Genomic DNA, 21824 nt, shown 5'->3' with positions numbered 1-21824 from the left:
TGAGTACAGCGGACTCCGAGAAAATGGCCGCCGTCGCGTCCAGGCTGCTCTGGAGAGAAGCTGGCACTTTCTAGAACTCGTCACCTCTAGAACTCGCCCTAATGAGGGGCGGGGCGAGGAGGGCGTGTGACGTGACGTCAGTGGCAGCGGCGGAAGGGTCCAGAGTACGGTGTGTGGTGTGTGTTTGGGTCAGTCATCCTCCGCCATGGACTCAGCTGTACTGGAGGTAAGAGGAGACAATGGTGTCTATTCATTGAGAGAATAGTGCAGAGGAGGAGGGGTGGAGACTTGTGTTCTCTCTGTGTTATGTCTCTATGATCAGAGCGGGCTGGAGATTCCGGGGCCAGGAACTTGGAACTCCCAGAATTCTATAACAAGTTGCACTGTTGCTGCATGAGCCCAGGCCTGTACTATGCCCCCTAATGACCGGGCCATTTTTTGCGATTCGGCACTGGGTCGCTTTATCCGCCAATTGCGCGGTCGTGCGATGTTGTACCCAAATAAAATTGACGTCCTTTTTTCCCCACAAATAGAGCTTTCTTTTGGTGGTATTTGATCGCCTCTGCGGTTTCAAATTTTTGCGCTATAAACAAAAAAAAGACAGGCAATTTTGAAAAAAAAAAACATATTTTTTTCACTTTCTGCTATAATATCCCCCCAAAATATCTAAACAAATGTATTCATCAGTTTAGGCCGATGTATGTTCTTCTACATATCTTTGGTAAAAAAAAAATCGCAATAGGCTTATATTGATTGGTTTGCGCAAAAGTTATCGCATCCACAAACTATTGGATAGATTTAGAGACGTTTAACCACTTCCCGCCCGGTCAATAGACAATTGACGTCCGGGAAGTGGTTGTGAAATCCTGACTGGAAGTCTATTGACGTCCTTCAGGATTTCATGCCGGTGCGCGCCCATAGGGGTGCGCAGCGCGGCGATCGGTGGTGCGGGGTGTCAGTCTGAAACCCTGCATTTCCGATCTCGGTAAAGAGCCTCCGGCGGAGGCTCTTTACCACGTGACCAGCCGTGTCCAATTACAGCTGATCACGATGTAAACAGGAAGAGCCGTTTATCGGCTCTTCCTCACTCGCGTCTGATAGACGCGAGTAGAGGAGAGCCGATTGGCGGCTCTCCTGACAGGGGGGGTTCACGCTGATTGTTTATCAGTGCACCCCCCCTCGGTTGCCCACACTGGACCACAGGGAAGCCGCCAGGACCACCAGGGATTGGAGGAAACATGTAGATGGCCAGGTACATCCCCCATGGCCATCCACATGTAAAAAATATGCACAATAGATGCCAATCAGTGCCCACAAATAGGCACTGACTGGCAACATGGGCACTGATTGGAAAAATTGTAAATAAACAAGTGCCACCCCTCAGTGTCCATCAGTGCCACCCCTCAGTTTCCATCAGTGCCACTTCTCAGTGCCCATCCATGCCCAGTGCCACCCATATGTACCCATCAGTGCCACCCATATGTACCCATCAGTGCCACCCATATGTGCCTATGAGAAAACTTACTTATTTACAAAAAAATTAACAGAAAAAAATATAAACTTTATTTTTTTTTGAAATTTTCGGTCTTTTTTTAGTTGTTACGCAAAAAATAAAAATCGCAGAGGTGATCAAATACCACCAAAAGAAAGCTCTATTTGTGGGAACAAAATGATAAAAAAATTGTTTGGGTACAGTGTAGCATGACCGCAGCATGACCGCGCAATTGGTATGGAAGTGGTTAAAAAAAAGTTTTATTGTTTTAACTAGTAATGGCAGCGATCTGCGGTTTTTTTTTTTTTTTTTGCGGGACTGCGACATTGTGGTGGACAAATCTGACCCCAAATGACACTTTTTGGGGACCAGTAACATTACATTGATCAGTGCTATAAAAATGCACTGATCAATGTATAAATGACACTGACGAGGAAGGGGGTTAACACTAGGAGGCGATCACGGGTTAAGTTTGTTCCCTGGGTGTGATCTAACTGTAGGGGGGATGGGCTACCAGGGACATGACAGAGATCGCTGCTCCCGATCACTGGGGACAGTAGATCTCTGACATGACCCCTGTCAGAACGGGGACCCGCCTTGTTTACAAAGGCAGATCCCCGTTCTTCCTCTGTGTATAGCAACCCCGGGTCGCCGGCGGACATCAAGTCCACCGGACCCACGTGCGCTAGATCACATGCACGGACCGATATACAATTTGCGCTATCCAGCCTACCTTGCCGTAGTATAGCTGCGGCGGGTGGTCGGGAAGCCGTTAAAGCACTATGACACCCCAAAAACAAGACTGTCACATATTGCAGCTTACCAATCCTTAGATGTGGTGTCTGCATTTGTTTTTATTCTTTTATTTTCACCTGGTGATCACTTCTGTCTTGGGTGTCTCCACTCTGGATGAAGGAGCAACAGAGACACCTTTGGACAGCAGTGTTGTCAGTCTGGGGGGGAGGGGAATGCTAAATTAACCACTTGACCTCTGGTAGATTTACCCCCTTCTTGACCAGGCCGTTTTTTGCGATACGGCACTGCATTAATTTAACTGACAATTGCGCAGTTCAAATAACATTTATGTTCTCCTTTTTTTTTTTTTTTCACAAATAGAGCTTTAAAAATTTTTAATTTATTCATCAGTTTAGTCCAATATATATTCTGCTACATGTTTTTGGTATAAAAAATCCCAATAAACTTATATTGACTGGTTTGTGCAAAACTTATAGGCCCAGATTCTGAAAGGGCTTACGACGGCGCAACGCCATGTGCGCCGTCGTAAGTCCTAATCTGGGCCGTCGTATCTATGCGACTGATTCTTAGAATCAGTTACGCATAGATATCCATTAGATCTGACAGTCGTAAGGCTCTTACGCGGTCAGATCTTAAATGCAATTTTTTTTTTCGCCGCTAGGTGTCGCCTCGCCGTTTTCCCGATCGAGTATGCAAATGAGCAAAATACGCAAATTCCCGCACGTACGCCCAACCGACGCAGTGAAGTTACGACGTTTACGTAAGATTTGCGACGCATAAAGTTGCCCCTGGGTCTATGAGGCGCAGTCAATGTTAAGTATGGCCGTCGTTCCCGCGTCGAACTTTGAAAATTTACGTTGTTTGCGTAAGTCGTCCGTGAATGGTGCTGGACGCCATTTACGTTAACGTCAAAACCAAAAGCTCTTGTGGCGCCTTTCACTGTTTAGGTAAAACTATAGGCAAAACTTTTTTTGGATAGAGCAAGGGAGAATATTAACCCCAGTAAAGCAGGCCATACACAGTCCAATTTCGAACAAATTTTCTTTTCAAAATCAGAAAGTTTGTTTTTATTGTGATCCGATGATGCCACCATTGATTTTCGAAATTTGGCCGACCAAACATTCATCTCGCCGGGTATATTCGTTTCTCTCCGGGAATATTCTTTTCTTGCACGTGCGCATTTTTTTTTCTATAACATTTCTCGCACGATTCTCCCATCATTGATCAGAAAATTGTTTTTCAAAAAATTTACAACATATCAGATTCCTCAAATTTGTTTGCCGCACGAAAATCGGCTGTTGCTGCAGCCCACTAACGGTGCGAAATTTATACGAAAATTCTTCAATACGATTTTCGAAAGAAAATTCTTTCGAAATTCGAACCGTGTATGGCCGCCTTTAGGTTTATTTTCACCATCTGTGTTCCATAGCCAAACAGGAAGTGAGAGGAAATCCCTGCAAATTAAGGGAATTCCTTGAGGACTTCCAGGTCACCAGAACGAGTGTCCCCATAGAAAAATTCCCCCTTCTATTACCAAAATCTTGGCACAGAGCCAGGAACGTTTGCGGTCACGATTTTTGTCACTGCCTGTGTAGGTGTGAATGGAGCCTTATAGCTAGATTCAGAGAGACATAGGCTGGCGTATCAGTAGATACGCCAGCCTAAGTCAGAATTTGCGTCGGCGCTAATTTAATCGTATTCTGTTAACCAGATACGCTTAAATTAGGCTCAGATATGAGCGGCGTAAGTGTCTTACACCCTCGTATCCTAAAGTGTAATTTTTAGGCTGACCGCTAGGTGGCGGTTCCATTGCGGTCGGCGTAGAATATGTAAATCAGTAGATACGCCTATTCACGAACGTACGCCTGGCCGACGCAGTACAGATACGCCGTTTACGTAACGCATTAGCAGGCCTAAAGTTATTCCATCAAATAGATGGAATAGTAATGTTTTCATTATGTTTTCAAGTATGGGCGCCGTTCCCGTGTCGAAATTCGAAAATTGTACGTCGTTTCCGTAAGTCGTCCGTGAATTGGGATTTATGTAGTTTACGTCCACGTCAAAATCAATAGGCCCGTGCGGCGGACTTAGCCACAATGCACACTGGGAAATGTAGGCGCATGCGCAGTTCCAAAAAAACATCAATCACTTGGGTCAAGCCTAATTATCATAAAACACGCCCACTCAGCCTAATTTGAATTAGGCGCCCTTACGCCCGCTTTAGGCTACGCCGCCGTAACTTAGCAGGCAAGTACATTGTGAATCATGTACTTGCCTCGCTAACTTACGGCAGCGTAGCCTAAATGCCATAAGCTACGCCGCCGCAAGTATGCGCTCGCCATCCTGAATCTAGCTATTAATGTTTTCCCAAAACGATTCTATGGTTATGTCAGCTCCCAACTTGTAAGCCCTCCAATGATTGGAGTCATACCTGATCACATGTACAGCAGCTAAGCAACCTCTAAGGGCACTTTCACACTGGGGCGGGGGGGGGGCGTCGGTGGGGGAGCGGTAAATGTCAGTGGTAAATGTTTTGTCTCTAACTGCCACTCTTGCTGTACCGCTTGGGCTGTTAACCTCTTCACAACCATTCTATAACCGAATGACGGCTACAGCGCGGTCACACATTTCCTGGAGGGCTTCTGTTGACGTATTCCCGTGATTGCGCATTGGCTGTGATCGCTGAGTCCTTTGGACCCAGCTGATCACAGATCAGGGTAAAGAGCCAATCACAGCAGCTCTTTACCATGTGACCAGCTGTGTCCAATCACAGCTTATCACAGTGTAAACAGGATTTGCTGGTTATTGGCAGTCCTGTCCCCACGCTGACCGCGCAAGAGAAGAGCCAGTAAGTGGCAATCCACACACGGGACATCACTGAAAGCTTAAAATTGACCTGGGCAGGAAGGGGGTAAAAGTGTTCGGTATTGAAGTGGTTAAAGAGAGTCCAGTCCACCTCCGACCCACTTACACTCAGCATTCCCTCACCACTCAATTTCTCCAGGAGTCAAACCCCTGTAAGCTCCACATCTGAGCTATCCCAGGGTTGATGATGTCATCCTATTTCTCAGGTGACAGTGTTCGGGATTGGTGATTGGGCTGCTTAGTCCTGAATAGCCATGCTGCCCCATACCTGCAAACACTTGGTAATTGCGTTGGCACCAACAGAATGATGGGGAGCGCAGAAAAGTATAAATAGGCGGGCGAAGGGTGGGGGGGTGGGTGCGGTGGCTGGGAGTAAATCTTTAACATAAACACCTGAATGTGTCATGAGGATTTCTGAAGAAATGGTCATTATGCAGAAAGGAAAAATTATTTCCAGCACTGTCCTGACAGAGGGTCAGGACAGCCAGTGTAGTATGAAAACTCCTCCTACAAGCTTTAACCAGACACTGAAAGAAGTCACAAGACTGCTATATACTGCTGATGAGAAAAGGCAGTTTCTATTTACTAAAATAATTGCATTTCCATATTCTGTGTACTGTGGGAGACCAGATATAGTGAATGCAGGGTCCTGGGTTTAGTAACACTTTAATGCATAGAATGCATTAAGATAAAAAACCTTCTTTTCCACCCAGCTTCAGAAGGACCTGGAAGAAGTCAAGCAGCTTTTGGAAAAGGCGACAAGAAAACGAGTACGAGATGTGCTGTTCGTGGAACAACGCAAACTGGAGACCGAGATCGCTAACAAAAAGCAACAACAAACAGGAGAGTCCATGGAAGTTCAGAAGCCATCTGCCATTGTCCCTCCCATGTCCAGCATGTATACAGTGAAAATTAGCAACTATGGTGAGCAGAAAGTACATGTTCATGAAAAAACACCCTGTCCCTTTCCTTCATGAGGAACGGGATGCATTGACAGGCTGCAGTCATCAGAATCACTGTACAAATATGACACGATTACCCATAGCTGTAGCCCTATGAGGTCCAAACACATTTGAGGTTTTAGAATGCGTTAAAGTGGAAGTCCAGGCAAAAACTAACTATAAACCTGCTTTTAGTATGTGTTACATATTTTTATTTTCGTGCAATAGTCCTATATTATCAGCATGTTATCCTGGTCATCATATCTACATACAGACTTTCTGAAAGTCGGCACGTCCACGTAGCAGTGTTCAGGCCTGGCAATCTTCAGTTACGGCCTGTACACTAGGCTAATACGTTTTATAAGAAAATGGTCCCCCAGCTGTTCGGTATTGAATGGTCCCCTTTGTGCCTAAGGGTAGAACAAATCTTATAGGTGGATTCAAGTAGCCCCCCGCATCTTTGCGGCGGCGTAGCGTATTTACACTACGCCGCCGTAAGTTAGCTAGGCAAGTACTGTATTCACAAAGTACTTGCCTGCTAAGTTACGGCGGCGTAGCGTGAATAAGCGCGCCAAATTCAAATGAGGATGTGGGGGGCGTGTTTTATGTAGATTAACTGTGACCCGACGTGATTGACATTTTTTACGAACGGCGCATGCTCCGTCCGTGTACATATCCCAGTGTGCATTGCCGCAAAGTACGCCGCAAGGACGTATTGGTTTCGACGTGGACATAAATTACGTCCAGCCCTATTCACGGACGACTTACGCAAACAACGTAAAATTTTCAAATTTCGATGTGCGAACGATGGTCATACTTAACATTACTAGTCCAGATTTTTGATGGAATAACTTTACGCCTGAAAATGTCTTACGTTAATGGCGTATCTTTACTGTGACGGGCGCGCGTACGTTCGTGAATAGGCGTATCTAGTGATTTACATATTCTACGCCGAGCGCAATGGAAGCGCCACCTAGCGGCCAGCCTAAATATTACATCCTAAGATACGACGGCGCAAGCCATCGTATCTTAGATAGGTTTAAGTGTATCTCAGTTTGAGAATACACTTAAACTTAGGTTGGCGCAGATTCCGAGTTAGGTCGGCGTATCTACTGATACGCCGGCCTAAGGGTCCTTTCACACGTGCGGACCGTTCGTCCGTTTTTTCAAACGTCCGTTTAAGGACTGCAATGCTTTCCAATGGGATAGCGTACGTTAGCGTCCGTTAACATCCGTCTCTGTTAAGCTCCGTTTTTTTGAACGGAAGAAAACCCTATTTTTCTTCCGTCCAAAAAACGGAACGGACGAAAAACGGATGTTAGCGGACGATCTGTTTAACATCCGATCCGCTAACATCCGTTTTCATCAAAATATGTAATAAAAATAAAGTTCTAACAAAAAAAAAACGGATGACAACTGATGAAAAACGGATGAAAAACGGATCAACTGATGATAAAAAACTGATCTAAAAAACGGTCTGCACGTGTGAAAGGACCCTAACTCTATTTTAATCCAGCTATTAATACCTAAGCACAGTTTTGCAACTTTGACATGTGTTAGTAAAACTGTTCACATCATTACAACTATAGGTGTGCGCAGCCTATTGCATTAGGGTGTGCACCCCAAAGCAATAGGGCAATGGACAGTGTCGGTAGAGCAATAGATGATGTAAAAAGGGCAGAGACTGGTGTCAGTTAATTTTTTATTTTTTTTTAGTATTACTTTTACAATTTTATGATTTTTTTTACAATATTTTTATTTTATTTTTTACATTATTTTTTTAGGATCCCCATGGGGGCCTAGGTGAAGTATCGGATCTAAACAGACCCTAACTTTTGAGACAAAGGGACTGAGGACAGAAATTCCCCAGTCCCTTTGTCTGCAGCCAAGTAGCAAGGGGAATCTGCCCAGCACATGGTCATTAGGGTGTGCCCAGGCCTATGATCACAACTACTTGCAGGACAAATTGGGCTTTCATTTAGTGGTAAATGGAATGGTTATCTCCTGATTTTTTTTTTTATTATCAGAACAACTGGCCCAACGGTATAACAAAAAATAATAATAATAAATAATATATAGTTTATTTAACTGTATATTTCCTGCTACTACCATAACCTTCCATGAGAAAACAACCTACAATAAATTCTCTTTCTCCCGATGATCGCAGCGATACCACATATGTGTACGTTGGTTGTTGTTTGTACCCATGGTGCAGCCCAAAAACAATGGTGTGCCTTTTTCTTTCTTGGTATTTTTTTTTTTTTTTTACTACCCAAAACACACTGATACTACTATAAGAAATAAAAACCTCCTGTCTCTCAAAAAAATTCTAACCCTGATCCTGACTTTGACCCAAACACTAATGCTGGCACTGACCTAAATCAAGTCTTGATCTAGGTTTTTTTTTTTTTTTTTACTCCTCTGCAAGGAGATATAGAGACCTATGATGTATCTCACTCCTCCATTCACAGAGAGAGAGAAAACACTTCCAGGTAGAGGGGCGCATGCCCGTCGCCCTGGCTGTCCTGTCATTCGCTACAGCACAAGGCGATCAACAGGTTCTGGCCAATGACTTATGGCTGCTGTAACCTTCTAATTGGCTGCCGAATGACAAAAGGGAGCCCTGTGTCGATAAACAACACAGATACAAACAGCAGCGATGTGTAGTTTTTTTGTTTTGTTTTCCCTCCCTGCAAAGAAGGCAGTAAAAAACGGCACATCACTCAAAAACAGTACATTGTTAGGCACACAGTTAACTCCTTGATTGTCCCTAAATGTTAACCTCTTCCCAGCCAGTATTATATAGTATTATCCCTGTATTAGTGGCACTGGTGATGCCCCCCCCCCCCCCCCGACTGCTACCAGCGTCAGTTAGTGTCAGATTGCCCGCAGCATTATTGCAGTTGTATCATATAGGTCACTGATCACCGCCATTACTACCGGTAGTATAAAAATAAAACAAAATTCCAGTATATATACCATAGTTTGTAGATGCTATAACTTTCATACAAACCAAAGACATGTAGCAGAATAAATTTTGGCCTAAACTTATAAAGAAAATCGATTTTTTTTTTATTGGATAGGTTTTATAGCATAAAGTAAATATATTTTTATTTTTTTCAAAATTTTCGGGATTTTTTTGGTTTATATAATAAAAAACACATTGGTGATTAAATGCCACCAAAAGAAAGTTCACTGTGTAAAAAAAATAATATAATTTTTTTTTGATACAGCAAAAATACCAGTTAAAGTAGCACAGTAGTAAAAGGGCCTGGTCATGAAGGGGGTACAATTTTCCAGAGCTGAAGTGTTTAAGCCACCGTGGTAGAGCGCGTTGAGTTTAAGGCTCTTTGTCTTGCCTATCGTGCTTATGATGGGATGGGCCCGCAATATCTGAATTCCTTGATAACGCGATATGCTCCGGCACGAGCACTCAGATCATTACCAGCTGGTTTTGTCACTTGTCCATCTGCCCGTTTGCTTACTTTTGGTGGCAGGGGCTTCTCTGTAAGAGCTACGGCTCTATGGAACAGTCTCCCTGCTTCCATTCGGTCACTCCCTTCTATTATGGCCTTTCGTAAAAGGCTAAAAACCTGGCTTTTTGAGAAAAAGTATGCCGAGTTATGTTAGTTCTCTCCGGGGTTTTCTGTTGATCTGTTTCTCAGTCTTCTTGCTCTTCTCTTTTTTTTTCTATTTCCTTCACTCCCCGTTTTGATTTATCTATTTCCAGTTATGCTTCTTGCCCTTAGACACTGCCCTGACGGGCCAGTATTTGGCGCACTATAAATCCATTAAATCAATCAATAAGCCAACCAAATTCCAAATTTTGATCAATCAATGGCCAGCTTATTTTGCCTTTTTATGAAATTTAATATGATGTACCGTATTTTCCGGCGTATAAGACGACTTTTTGCATTTAAAATCATGCCTTAAAAGTCGGGGGTCGTCTTATACGCCGGGTACCTGTCTGTCAGACGGCGGCCATCCATTATTCAAAAGCCGGGCCTCCTCCTCAGAATGTTCCGTGATAGGCGTAACACTAATTTTCCCAGCAGAGCTTCTGTTCAGTATTCCGCCTATCATGGATGCCTTCTCATACCCGGCCTCGGACGAGAGGACATCCATGATAGGCGGAACACTGAACAGAGGCTCTGCTGGGAAAATTAGTGTTACGCCTATCACGGAACAGCCTGAGGAGGAGGCGCGGCTGACATACTCTGCAAACAGGAGAAGGTAGGGAGATCGTCGAGGCAGGGCATGTAATGATGGCACAGTGAGGCATGTAATGATGGCACAGTGAGGCATGTAATGATGGCACAGTGAGGCATGTAATGATGGCACAGTGAGGGGTCGTCTTATACAGTGAGTATATCCCAAAACCAACATTTTAGCTGGAAAATTAGGGGGTCGTTATATACGCCGGCAAATACGGTACTTGAATGTAATTTTGACATGTTGGGGTTGATATTCTATAGTGCTCTTTGGGTTAGTTAGCCTTCAACTGAGAGAAGTTCATAAATTGAATACTAGTACTGATATCTTATGCACTGTGTCTTTTTTTTCCTCCAGGTTGGGATCAATCTGACAAGTTTGTTAAAATCTATATTACTTTGAAGGATGTTCAGAATATTCCAGCTGATAATGTGCAAGTCCAGTTCACAGAAAGGTAAAGTATTTGGTGCCCATGAACAAGAAGTGATTGGAGAGATGATATAACAATGGCCTGGGTGGGATGCAGGTGACATGATGTTTACCCAACCTGGACGGCACAGATAATGTGGACTATACACAGGGAAGTGGTCATTCAGATACATATAGTAGGTTTGTGGGAAGTGTGCAAAACAATTTAGTATTGTGCCATGGTAATGTCTAAAGTATGGTCCTCTTAGTTCAGTAGTGAATGTACATCTCATGAATCAAAATTTGAGGAAGTAATTATCGAATCCGTTGCTCAGATTCCGTCTTGTTGCTGTTGCAGCACGAAGAGAATAAAAGTGAGAACTTGCTAAAGACAACTACTGCTATCCATTCTTGCAGGAGAATTTATATGCATTGAAAATTAATCATTTTTGTTTTCCTTTGCAAAATAGTAAAAGCATAATAATAACAATAACCCAAAGTATACAAAAAAATGCAGACATTTTTCAGTATTTGGTGATTTTAAAACTGTTCCCTAGAGTAACTATGTCAGTCTCCTTATCATGCTTTTACGTATCTTCAGTCACTTCCAGGAAAGAGATGATTTACAAAGACATCATCACAGGCCTCCAGTGCCCCAGCTTACATATACAGTTGGGTCCGTATATATATTTGGACACAGGCACAAATTTTTTTTTCACACAAACATACTCAAGCTATAGTTCTATAATGGATATAATCGCCCAGAAGCGATTCAGTTCGCATGCGCCGCGCTTTATAAGTTTTTCATTCATTCATTCATATGGGATGAAAGTGCACGCTCCTGAGGTTTAATTTGAGGGTATGTACATCCAAATTGGAGGAAGGCTTTTTAGGAATTACAGTACTTAAGAAGAGCCCCACCCATTTTTCAAGGCACCAAAAGTAATTGAACAATTGAATCAAAAGTGGTTTCATGGCCTGGTGTGGGCTACTCCTTTGTTATTTCTTCATCAATTAAGCAGGTAAAAAGTCTGGTCTTGATTCTAAGTATGGTATTTGCATTTGGAATCTATTGCTGTGAACCTACATCATGCGTTCAAAGGAGCTGTCCATGCAAGAGAAACAGGCCATTATAAAGCTTCAAAAACTAAACAAATCCATCAGAGAGATAGCAGCAATATTAGGAGTGGTCAAATCAACAGTTTGGTACATTCTGAGGGCAGAAGAACACACTGGTGAGCTCAGCAACATAAAAAAGGCTTGGACGTCCACGGAAGACAACAGTGGTGGATGATTGCAGGATCCTCTCTATGGTAAAGAAAAATCCATTCACAACATCCAGACAAGTGAAGGAGGTGGGCGTATCATTGTAAAAGCTTACAACCAAAGAACAGGCTTCACGAGAGCAAATACAGAGGTTCACCACAAGATGCAAATCATTCATAAGCCTGAAGAATAGAAAAGCCAGATTAGACTTTGCAAAAAAAAGGAAAAAACCAGGCCAGTTCTGGAAAAGCATTCTTTGGACGGATCAAATAAAGATTATTCTGTACCAGAATGACGGGAAGAAAAATTGTGGAGAAGGCTTGGAATAGCTTCATCCAAAGCACATAACGTCATCTGTAAACATTGTGGAGGCAGTGTGATTATTATTTTTATTAATATACAGGATTTATATAGCGCCAACAGTTTGCGCAGCGCTTTACAATGTCAGGGAAGACAGTACAGTCACAATACAATTCAATACAGGAGAGATCAGAGGTACCTGCTCATTAGAGCTTACAGGCTAGAACATGGCATGGGCATGCATGGCTTCCAGTGGCACTGGGTCATTGGTGGTTATTGATGATATCACAGAAGCAGCCGGATGAATTCTGCAGTGTTTAGAGATATACTGTCAGCCCAGATTCAGCCAAATGCAGAAAAGTTGATTGGACGGCGCTTCACAGTACAGATGAACAATGATCCAAAACACACTACAAAAGCAACCCAGATCTTTTGAAGGAAAATAAGTGGAATATTCTGCAATGGCCGAGTCAATCACCTGATCTCAACCCAATTAAGCATGCATTTTACTTGCTGAAGGCAAAACTTAAGGCAGAAAGACCCATAAACAAAGAACTGGAGGAAACCCAGTCTTTGGTAATGCCCATGGGTTCCAGACTTCAGGCAGCCATAGTCAGTAAAGGATTCTCAACAAAATATTAAAAATTTACATTTTATTGTTGAAAATGGGGGGACTGTATATAAAAATGGTTGCAGTTCCTAAAATTTCTACTTGATATTTATGTTCAACCCCTTGAATTAAAGCTGAAAGTCTGCACTTCAAATTCATTTGGATTGTTTTGTTTCAATTTTATTCTGCTGGCATACAGAGCCAAAAGTTAGAAAATTGTGCCTGTGTCCAAATATATACCTAACTGTATTACATTTTTTGATCTCTATAGCATTTCTAGTTAAAGTGGAACTTCAGTCTGCCACTTACGCTCTGCCTAACCCAGCACCACCATTATGGCGGATGCACATATGTGCCGATGGGCTCTGCTGGTCTTTGGGTCCTGGCAGAACATGGCAGCACATCTGCAACTGCGCAGGTGATTTTCCATGCATTCGCAAAGACGGGGAGGCTTTGGGACTTCCTGATAGCCATCTTTGTGCATGTATGGGAAGCTTTGTGTGGGCAGATGGTTAAGGAAACCCTTGTATGCTTAGCTGTAGCACAGGGCTCGCTTTGCACATCTGCACACATGCAGGGATAAAGAAGAAAAAAAGGCAAGAAATGCAGAAGTTCTGCTTTGCAGCACAAATAAATTACTTATTTAACCTCTTGGCGCTGACCGCATGCAAATATGCAGTTTCTCAGCAGGTGGGCCTTGGCACCGAGCGGAAGGGGGAGTAGGCAGGGCATCATGACATGACCTTTAGGGTAAAGCTTGGTTCCCATATATGTGAATCGGATGCGTTTTGAACCGCATTGTGAATCAGACCGGATTTTAATGGAGCCGGTTCATATATTTGTGGGTCAGTTATGGTGTGGATTAAAAAAAAAAAAAGGGTCCTGTGCATTTTTCAGGCTGGTTCAGGTGCGGTTTCAGTGTAAAATTAGCACTTGAGTCTCACTCGAACTGCTGATTGGAAACTGCACCAGACTTTGCACCAAAACCAGACCCACATATATGTGAACCAAGCCTAAGCCTAGGTTCACATTGGAGAGATTTGTCATGTGGTTTGAGAGATCAAATCGCATGACAAGTCGCAGCCTATTGGGGGCAACGGCACTGTTAATCAATAAATTAATTGGTGCGACAACAATTTTTTTGCGGCGCCGCACCGATTTGCAAAAGTAGTTCCTGCACTACTTTTGCAGATTTCAGGTGAGACTTCAATAAACATCTGTGCATGAAGCCACACAGATGTCTATCAAGTAGCAGGTGAAATCGCGCTGACCTTGCTACTTTGAAATCACGCTACTTCACTTGAAAGTGGCTATCAATGTGAACCAGGGCTAAAGGTCTGCTTTGAAACCCAGACTCAAATAGAAAAGCAAAGCAAACTACATTTTGTTATCATTTTAGATATATACTTTTTGATATTTGACTTTTTTTTTGTTTTTGTTTTACAGGTCCTTTGATTTATTGGTGAAGGATCTCAATGGGAAGAATCATACCATGACTATAAATAATCTTCTGAAGCCAATCGCACCTGAAAACAGTTCCAGAAAAGTGAGTCTAATTCCTGTTTTTTGTGTATTGCTACTCATTACAAAAAATGTTGGCGTATATAACTGACTACCAGCTAGCATCACTTCTGGACTATATGATGGCCTTTAGTGGTGCATACTCTTCTACTGTGTCTTCTGCTAATATTAGCAGATATAGTCATATATCAGTATGAAATAAGGTTTCAATTGGTTTTCTTGAATAATTGGTAGGAATTAGTTGGGGTCTGTAATATAAGGACCCCTTGCAGATCAAAGGAATCTCACAGATGTGACCCCCATATGCATTTTTAGAACAAGGATAAATCAAAGTACCATATATACGCGAGTATAAGCCGAGTTTTTCCGCACATTTTTTGATGCTGAAAAAGCCCCTCTTGGCTTATACTCGAGTCCCGCTATTCATGCAGTCTTAACTGCAGTCGGTGGCTGTCCACTGAAACAAAGTGCTGCCTCCTCATCTGTGATGGACGGAACACTGATACAATGCTGGGATCAGTGTTCCGTCTATCACGGACGAGGAGGAGGCGGGGCTTTTTTTACAGTGGACGGCTGCCGACGACTGCAGCAGCATTGAGGTACACAGGAGATCAGATGGGCACAGTGAGGCTGCAGATGGGTATTGTTGACCCTCTTTTCCACTTACAGTAGCTGAGGCATTTCCCATCCTAGGCTTATACTCGAGTCAATACGTTTTCCCATTTTTTTTTTGTGGTAAAATCGGGTACCTCGGCTTATATTCGGGTCGGCTTATACTCGAGTATATACGGTCATAAATCCTGTGTGGCTTTTCTGCAACATACAAAAACAAGGAGCTTGAGAATAATGCGCTAGGCTAGTGCCCCCCTCTCTTTTTAACATTTTGCTATGTACAGGTTGAACCTCGGATTATGAGCATAATCCGTTCCAGGAGTATGCTCGTAATCCAAAGTACTCGCATATCAAAGCAAGTTTTCCCATTGAAGTCAATGGAAACTAAAATAATTTTTTCCGCATTGACCTCAATGGGATGCAATATCGAATGCAGCCAGAGGTGGTGGGGCGCCAGAGAGCGCCGAAAACGGCCGAAAAGGTGGGAACGTTTTCTAAGCCCCCGTTCCTCAGGCCAAATGAGGTACTGCAGGCCAATTTTCGGCTTTTCTCGGCTCCTTTGCCCCCGTACCTCAGACCAAATGAGGTACTACTGGCCTATTTTCGGCTCTGTTTGGCTTCTGCGCCCCCGTACCTCAGGCCAAATTAGGTACTGCAGGCCTATTTAGCTTAAATTCTGCTCGTCTTGCGAGGCAACACTCGCAAACAGAGTCAGAATAAAAAAAAAAAGTTTGCTGCAAATCAAAACGCTCTTAAATCAAGTTACTCTTAAACCGGGGTTCCGTTGTAGATAGGAATTTCTACAAATATAATTTTCTTTTCTCTTGGCAGGTGAAGACAGACACTGTACTCCTAATGTTAAGGAAAAAATCTGAAAGCAAATGGGAATATTTGACGCAAGTTGAAAAAATGACAAAAGAGAAAGAGTGAGTATTACGGCGGAAATATTCAGAATTATTGGGAAAGTTTAACATAAATACAGCAAATGAAAATGACACATCACTTCCGGGTTTCCTCTGCTGCCATTGGCACTGATTTAAAAAAAATCCCTAGTATTCCAAAATGCTGATTTTTTTTTTTTTTTTTTTTGTTTTGAATACTTTTAAGTGCAAAGGAGGGATTTGGGGTCTTATAGACCCCAGATGGCTCCATAAAGAGTACCTGTCACTGACTATTACCGTCACAAGAGATTTTTTTTTTTTTTTAAAGAGACAGTGTAAAAAATCAAAAATTTTAAAGTGGTCCATCCCTCTGTGCTCATGCGCAGAAGCAAACGCATACGTAAGTCACGCCCGCAAATGGTGCTCAAACCACACATGTGAGGTATCGTCGCTATCGTTAGAGCGAGAGCAATAATTCTAGACCTCCTTTATACCTCTAAACTGGTAACTTGTAGAAATGTTTAAAGCATCACCTATGGAGATTTTTAAGTACCGTAGTTTGTCGCCATTCCACAATTTCAAAGCATGACATGTTAAGTATCTATTTACTTGGTGTAACCTCATCTTTCACATTATACAAACAAATTGGGCTAACCAGGTTTTTTTGTTTCTTTTTAGTTTTAAATTCTTCTTTAACCCTTCACCTTTCATTGTGAAGCTACACATGGGCCTCACTAATGTCTGCTAAATGGCGCATATTGATACTTGCCAAGTTTCACCGGTACTTTGGCTAAATACTACACAGGTGCTCAGCTTGGGGAATTTGAGGCTAGAATAAATATCTATGCTCTGTAAAGCTACACATTTTATTAAATGTGGGCAATATACTGGCTACTTTGCAGGGTTGTGTTTTTACAAAATATGTGGCAATTTTCTTACTCTGTGGGTGTTTGAATGAAATTCTGTTTAGTTAGACTATAGAATAAAGGCAGACACTTGGGCCTAGATTCACATACGGCCACTCTACGTTGCGCGGGCGTAGCGTATCGTATTTACGATACGCCGCCGCCGCAACTTATAGAGGCAAGTGCTGTATTCACAAAGCACTTGCGTCCTAAGTTACGGCGGCGTAGCGTAAATGGGCCAGCGTAAGCGAGCGTAATTCAAAGTAGGCTGGTAGGGGGCGTGTTGTATTTAAATGAGGCTTGACCCCATGTAGATGCATGGCCGAACGAACGGCGCATGCTCAGTATCACGTCGTATTTACGCCCAAAGATACGTCGGCTCAATGCCTGTGACGTGAACGTAACTTACGCACAGCCCTATTCGCGTACGACTTACGCAAACGACGTAAAAAGATACGCTTGTTCCGACGTCCATACTTTGCATGGGCTTCGCCAACTAAAGACATGCTTTATCTTTACGCCGGCGTATGTGTTACATAAACGGTGTAACTATTTGCAACGTACGTACGTTCGTGAATCGGCGTATCTTGCTCATTTACATATTTGACGCGGAAATCAAGGAAGCGCCACCTAGAGGCCAGCGTAAGTATTGCACCCCAAGATACGACGGCGTAGGAGACTTACGCCGCTCGTATCTTGGCCAAATCTATGCGTAACTGATTCTATGAATCAGGCGCATAGATACGCCGGCGGCCATTCGGACTTACGACGGCGTATCTGGAGATACGCCGTCGTAAGTCTTTGTGAATCTGGGCCTTGATTTAGTTCTTTAGGCAATCTCATTTTTATAGCTTTGATGCTTTTTATTTGTGAGGCCCAATGCCGACTTGTAAACTGCCGTTGATGGAGCAAAAAAAAATCCCTTACAAGGCAATGTCCTAATGTGCTAATATGCATCACATTATGAGAGACTTGGCTTAGAACAAAGCCCTCGTTGTCACCACTGAGAGGGCTGACAACTTGCCCCAGGCTTCCTTCCGGGTTCACATCCTCCAGGTACGCGAGTGGCTGGCGGCGCAATGACGTCACTCCCACACTGTATGCCGGATCTTCAGAGCACATGCGCCGGTAATGTCACTTCATGGCTTCATGCACTCTGAATTAGAGGTCGACCGATATATCGGCCGATATTTGACCGTTTTTAAGAGATCGGCATCGGCCGATTATTGTAAAAAAATCGGCCGATTTTCGGCTGCCACACTAAGTCCCGCTCCACCTACAGCGGCAGAAGAAATGAATCCCTCAGCCACGCTGCTGGTAGTCTGCGCGCCGGCCCCGCCCCCCCTTTACCTCGGCGGGCTGTAGCAGAAAGCAAACATGTCACAAGCCCGAGCAGCTGCAGTAGTTGTCTGTGCGGAGATCACACTTGTAATGCTTCCTGCATGCTGGGACGGTGGCGGGATTACTGAACATGGGCTCTAGGCTACAGCTCCAGCCGTAGCCTAGAGCCCATGTTCAGTAATCTCGCCACCGTCCCAGCATGCAGGAAGCTTTTGTGATCTCTTCGCACAGACAACTACTGCAGCTGCCGAGGTAGGGGGGCGGGGCCGGCGCGCAGGCTGAGGCTACCAGCAGCGTGGCTGAGGGATTCATTTCTCGTGCTGCTGGAGGCTGGCAGCCTGATACTGGGGTAATGTACAGTATTCATATTATCTATGATAGGTGCCTCGGCTCTCTAGTGATAGTACTCTACTCACGTGGGAGCTCACAGGTGTCATCCAATGGGCAGTGCTGGAGGGAACAGTGTGTACATGTCAGAGCACACCCCTCTCCTGTATACAAACTCATATACATACTCCTGTATACACACACATTTTATATATATCCATCCCCCACCCACGGCCAGCTCCATCCATCCATCCCCCTCTACAAAGCATCTCGCACCCACGGCCAGCTCCATCCATCCACCCCCCTCTACAAAGCATCTCCCACCCACGGCCAGCTCCATCCTTCCACCCCCCTCTACAAAGCATCTCCCACCCACGGCCAGCTCCATCCATCCACCCCCCTCTACAAAGCATCTCCCACCCACGGCCAGCTCCATCCATCCACCCCCTCTACAAAGCATCTCGCACCCACGGCCAGCTCCATCCATCCACCCCCCTCTACAAAGCATCTCCCACCCACGGCCAGCTCCATCCATCCACCCCCCTCTACAAAGCATCTCCCACCCACGGCCAGCTCCATCCATCCACCCCCCTCTACAAAGCATCTCCCACCCACGGCCAGCTCCATCCATCCACCCCCCTCTACAAAGCATCTCCCACCCACGGCCAGCTCCATCCATCTCCCCCTCCACAATGCATTCCCCACCCACGGCCAGCTCCATCCATCCATCCCCCTCCACAACGCATCACTCACAGCCAGCTCCATCCATCCACCCCCCTCCCTCCATCCACAGCCAGCACCATCCATCCACCCCCCTCCCTCCATCCACAGCCAGCACCATCCATCCACCCCCCTCCCTCCATCCACAGCCAGCACCATCCATCTCTTCCCCTCCACAATGCATCCCCCACCCACGGCCAGCTCCATCCATCCATCCCCCTCCACAATGCATCCCCCACCCACGGCCAGCTCCATCAATCCACCCCCTTCCCTCCATCCACAGCCAGCACCATCCATCTCTTCCCCTCCACGGCCAGCAACATCCAGCCATCCCCCTCCACAACGCATCTCCCACCCACGGCCAGCACCATCCATCTATCCCCCTCCACAACGCATCCCCCACCCACGGCCAGCATCATCCATCCCCCTCCACAACACATCCACCGCCAGCAACATCCAGCCATCCCCCTCCACAATGCATCCCCCACGCACAGCCAGCACCATCTTTCCCCCTCCACAGCGCATCTCCCACCCACGCCCAGCACCATCCATCCTCCTCCACAATGCATCCCAATCCAAAAATCGGCCCAAAATATCGGCCGCAAAAATCGGCATCATATATCGGCCATCGGCTGCCCCGATTTCGAAATATCGGCATCGGCATCGGCCAGAGAAAAACCCATATCGGTCGACCTCTACTCTGAATATCTCATAAACTGTGAAAGTTTAGGAGATATTCACAGTACCTAGAGGTAAGCTTTACTATAGGCTTGTCTGTAGGTACAAGTGGTAGTACAGAGTTCGCTACAACTACAGGCTATATAATACCAATTACACTTGTCCATTCAATTACCTATTTTTTATTTATTTTTTTCCTTTAGCAAACCCCCAATGGACACAGATGGAGATCCCAATGCCGGTCTTATGAATGTTTTAAAGAAAATATACGATGACGGAGATGATGAGATGAAGAGGACACTAAACAAAGCCTGGGCGGAATCTCGGGAAAAACAGATGAAGGGTGACATGGATTTCTGAAGAAATTCTTCTTGTCCCTTTCGCCTTAAAAGAAAGTTCCAAGCCCAGGGATTGGCCTTGCTTTAACAAAAGTAGAGTTGATCTCTACAACGTCCATTGTTTACAATCAAATTGCTTCCCAGCATGCAACACTATGCTGTTGAGAAATGCCTTTCTCATTGGACTATCAAATGCAACAAAAACACTTCCAGCAGTTTGTTCTAGATTACATTGACCTGTGTATTTTTACCATTTTAGATCCTCGTTTTAAGACTCGTTGTCTGAAAACTGCAGAGATGATGTCAAGAATTTATTTTGAAGTATTTGTAAATGTCTCAAATGTTTTGTTTTGTATATTAAACTCTGCCAAATGTTAACTTTGTACTCTTTCCTGAACATGATCGAGATTATATTTTATCTTTTAAGAAAATTGTGAGAGGAGCACAGAATCGCAGCATATTTTGCTAAATTACATTTTTTTTTTAATTTATAGTTTAATTTTATAATTAATAAATCTAAAAAAAATAAAAGCTTGTAACATAAAAAATAAGACAAAGCATAAACCCTGTAGTGTGTAGAGATGGCCAGCAGAGGGAGAACGGATGGCAGTGGTTGTTCCTTATTATAGGTACAATGTAACTATTCTCTTTAACCAGTAATAAAGAAACAGTTGGCAGTTTAAAAACAGAGGGCCAGATTCTCGTATTTCAGCGCATCTCTGCGGCAGCGTAACGTATGTCATTTACGTTACGCCGCCGCAAGTTTTACAGGCAAGTGCTTGATTCACAAAGAACTTACCTGTAAAGTTGCGGCGGCGTAGCGTAAATCACCCGGCGCAAGCCCGCCTAATTCAAATTAGCCGGGTAGGGGGCGTGGAGCATTTAAATTAAGCGCGTTCCCGCGCCAAACGTCCGGAAAATATCCCAGGGTGCATTGCTCCAAATGACGTCGCAAGGACGTCATTGGTTTCGACGTGAACGTAAATGGCGTCCAGCCCCATTCACGGACGACTTGCGCAAACAATGTAAATTTTTAAATTTCGACGCGGGAACGACGGCCATACTTAACATTGGTTGCCCCTCATATAGCAGGGGCAACCTTACGCCGCGCAAACCTTACGTAAACGTCGTAACTTCACTGTGTCGACCGCGCGGGAATTCACGTATCTAGCTAATTTGCATACTCGACGGGGAAAACGACGGAGGCGACACCTAGCGGCGAAAAAAAATGCATTTTAGATCCGACAGCGTAAGAGCCTTACGCCTGTCGGATCTAATGGATATCTATGCGTAACTGATTCTAAGAATCGGTCGCATAGATACGACGGCCCAGATTAGGACTTACGACGGCGTACATGGCGTTGCGCCGTCATAAGCCCTTTGAGAATCTGGGCCATAGTGATTTACACTACTGTGGGTGTGGGAATTGCACCTGTTCCCGCACCAGCAGCCAATATGCACTGCTATGTAAAAACGTGTGCGTTTGTGGATGCGGCAACTGCCGGGAAATTTCTTTCTGCAAAAGCACCATGTGATTTCCTGACTGCTATGTTTTTAAACTGGTGCAAGAACCTTTTTCCTGCATGAAATGCAGGCACATTACTGCTGTGCACATGCAAACACGGCACACAGCCACAATAGTGTGAACCAG

At 44.4% G+C, this 21824-nt stretch overlaps 1 protein-coding gene across 1 annotated transcript; it reads left to right on the top strand.

The window, feature by feature from the left end:
• Positions 1–118: 118 nt before the first annotated feature.
• LOC120945859 (calcyclin binding protein) lies at positions 119–20551 on the top strand. Its single transcript, XM_040360379.1, has 6 exons — positions 119–226; positions 5827–6037; positions 10624–10720; positions 14297–14396; positions 15815–15909; positions 20039–20551. Exons 1-6 carry the CDS (start codon positions 206–208, stop codon positions 20193–20195), a joined length of 681 nt encoding a protein of 226 aa, XP_040216313.1. The 5' UTR covers positions 119–205; the 3' UTR covers positions 20196–20551.
• The last annotated feature ends 1273 nt before the right edge of the window (positions 20552–21824 follow it).

This window comes from Rana temporaria, chromosome 7 (assembly GCF_905171775.1).
Source record: "Rana temporaria chromosome 7, aRanTem1.1, whole genome shotgun sequence".
Taxonomy (NCBI): domain Eukaryota; kingdom Metazoa; phylum Chordata; class Amphibia; order Anura; family Ranidae; genus Rana; species Rana temporaria.
Note: the sequence above shows the minus strand (reverse complement) of the source record. Positions and strands in the feature narration are given on the sequence as shown.

Coding starts and splice junctions, on each gene's coding strand:
- LOC120945859 (XM_040360379.1), top strand. CDS start 206: ATGGACTCAGCTGTACTGGAG. Junction 10,721..14,296: donor CAAGTCCAGTTCACAGAAAG/GTAAAGTATTTG, acceptor TTTGTTTTACAG/GTCCTTTGATTTATTGGTGA. Junction 15,910..20,038: donor AAAATGACAAAAGAGAAAGA/GTGAGTATTACG, acceptor TTTTTCCTTTAG/CAAACCCCCAATGGACACAG.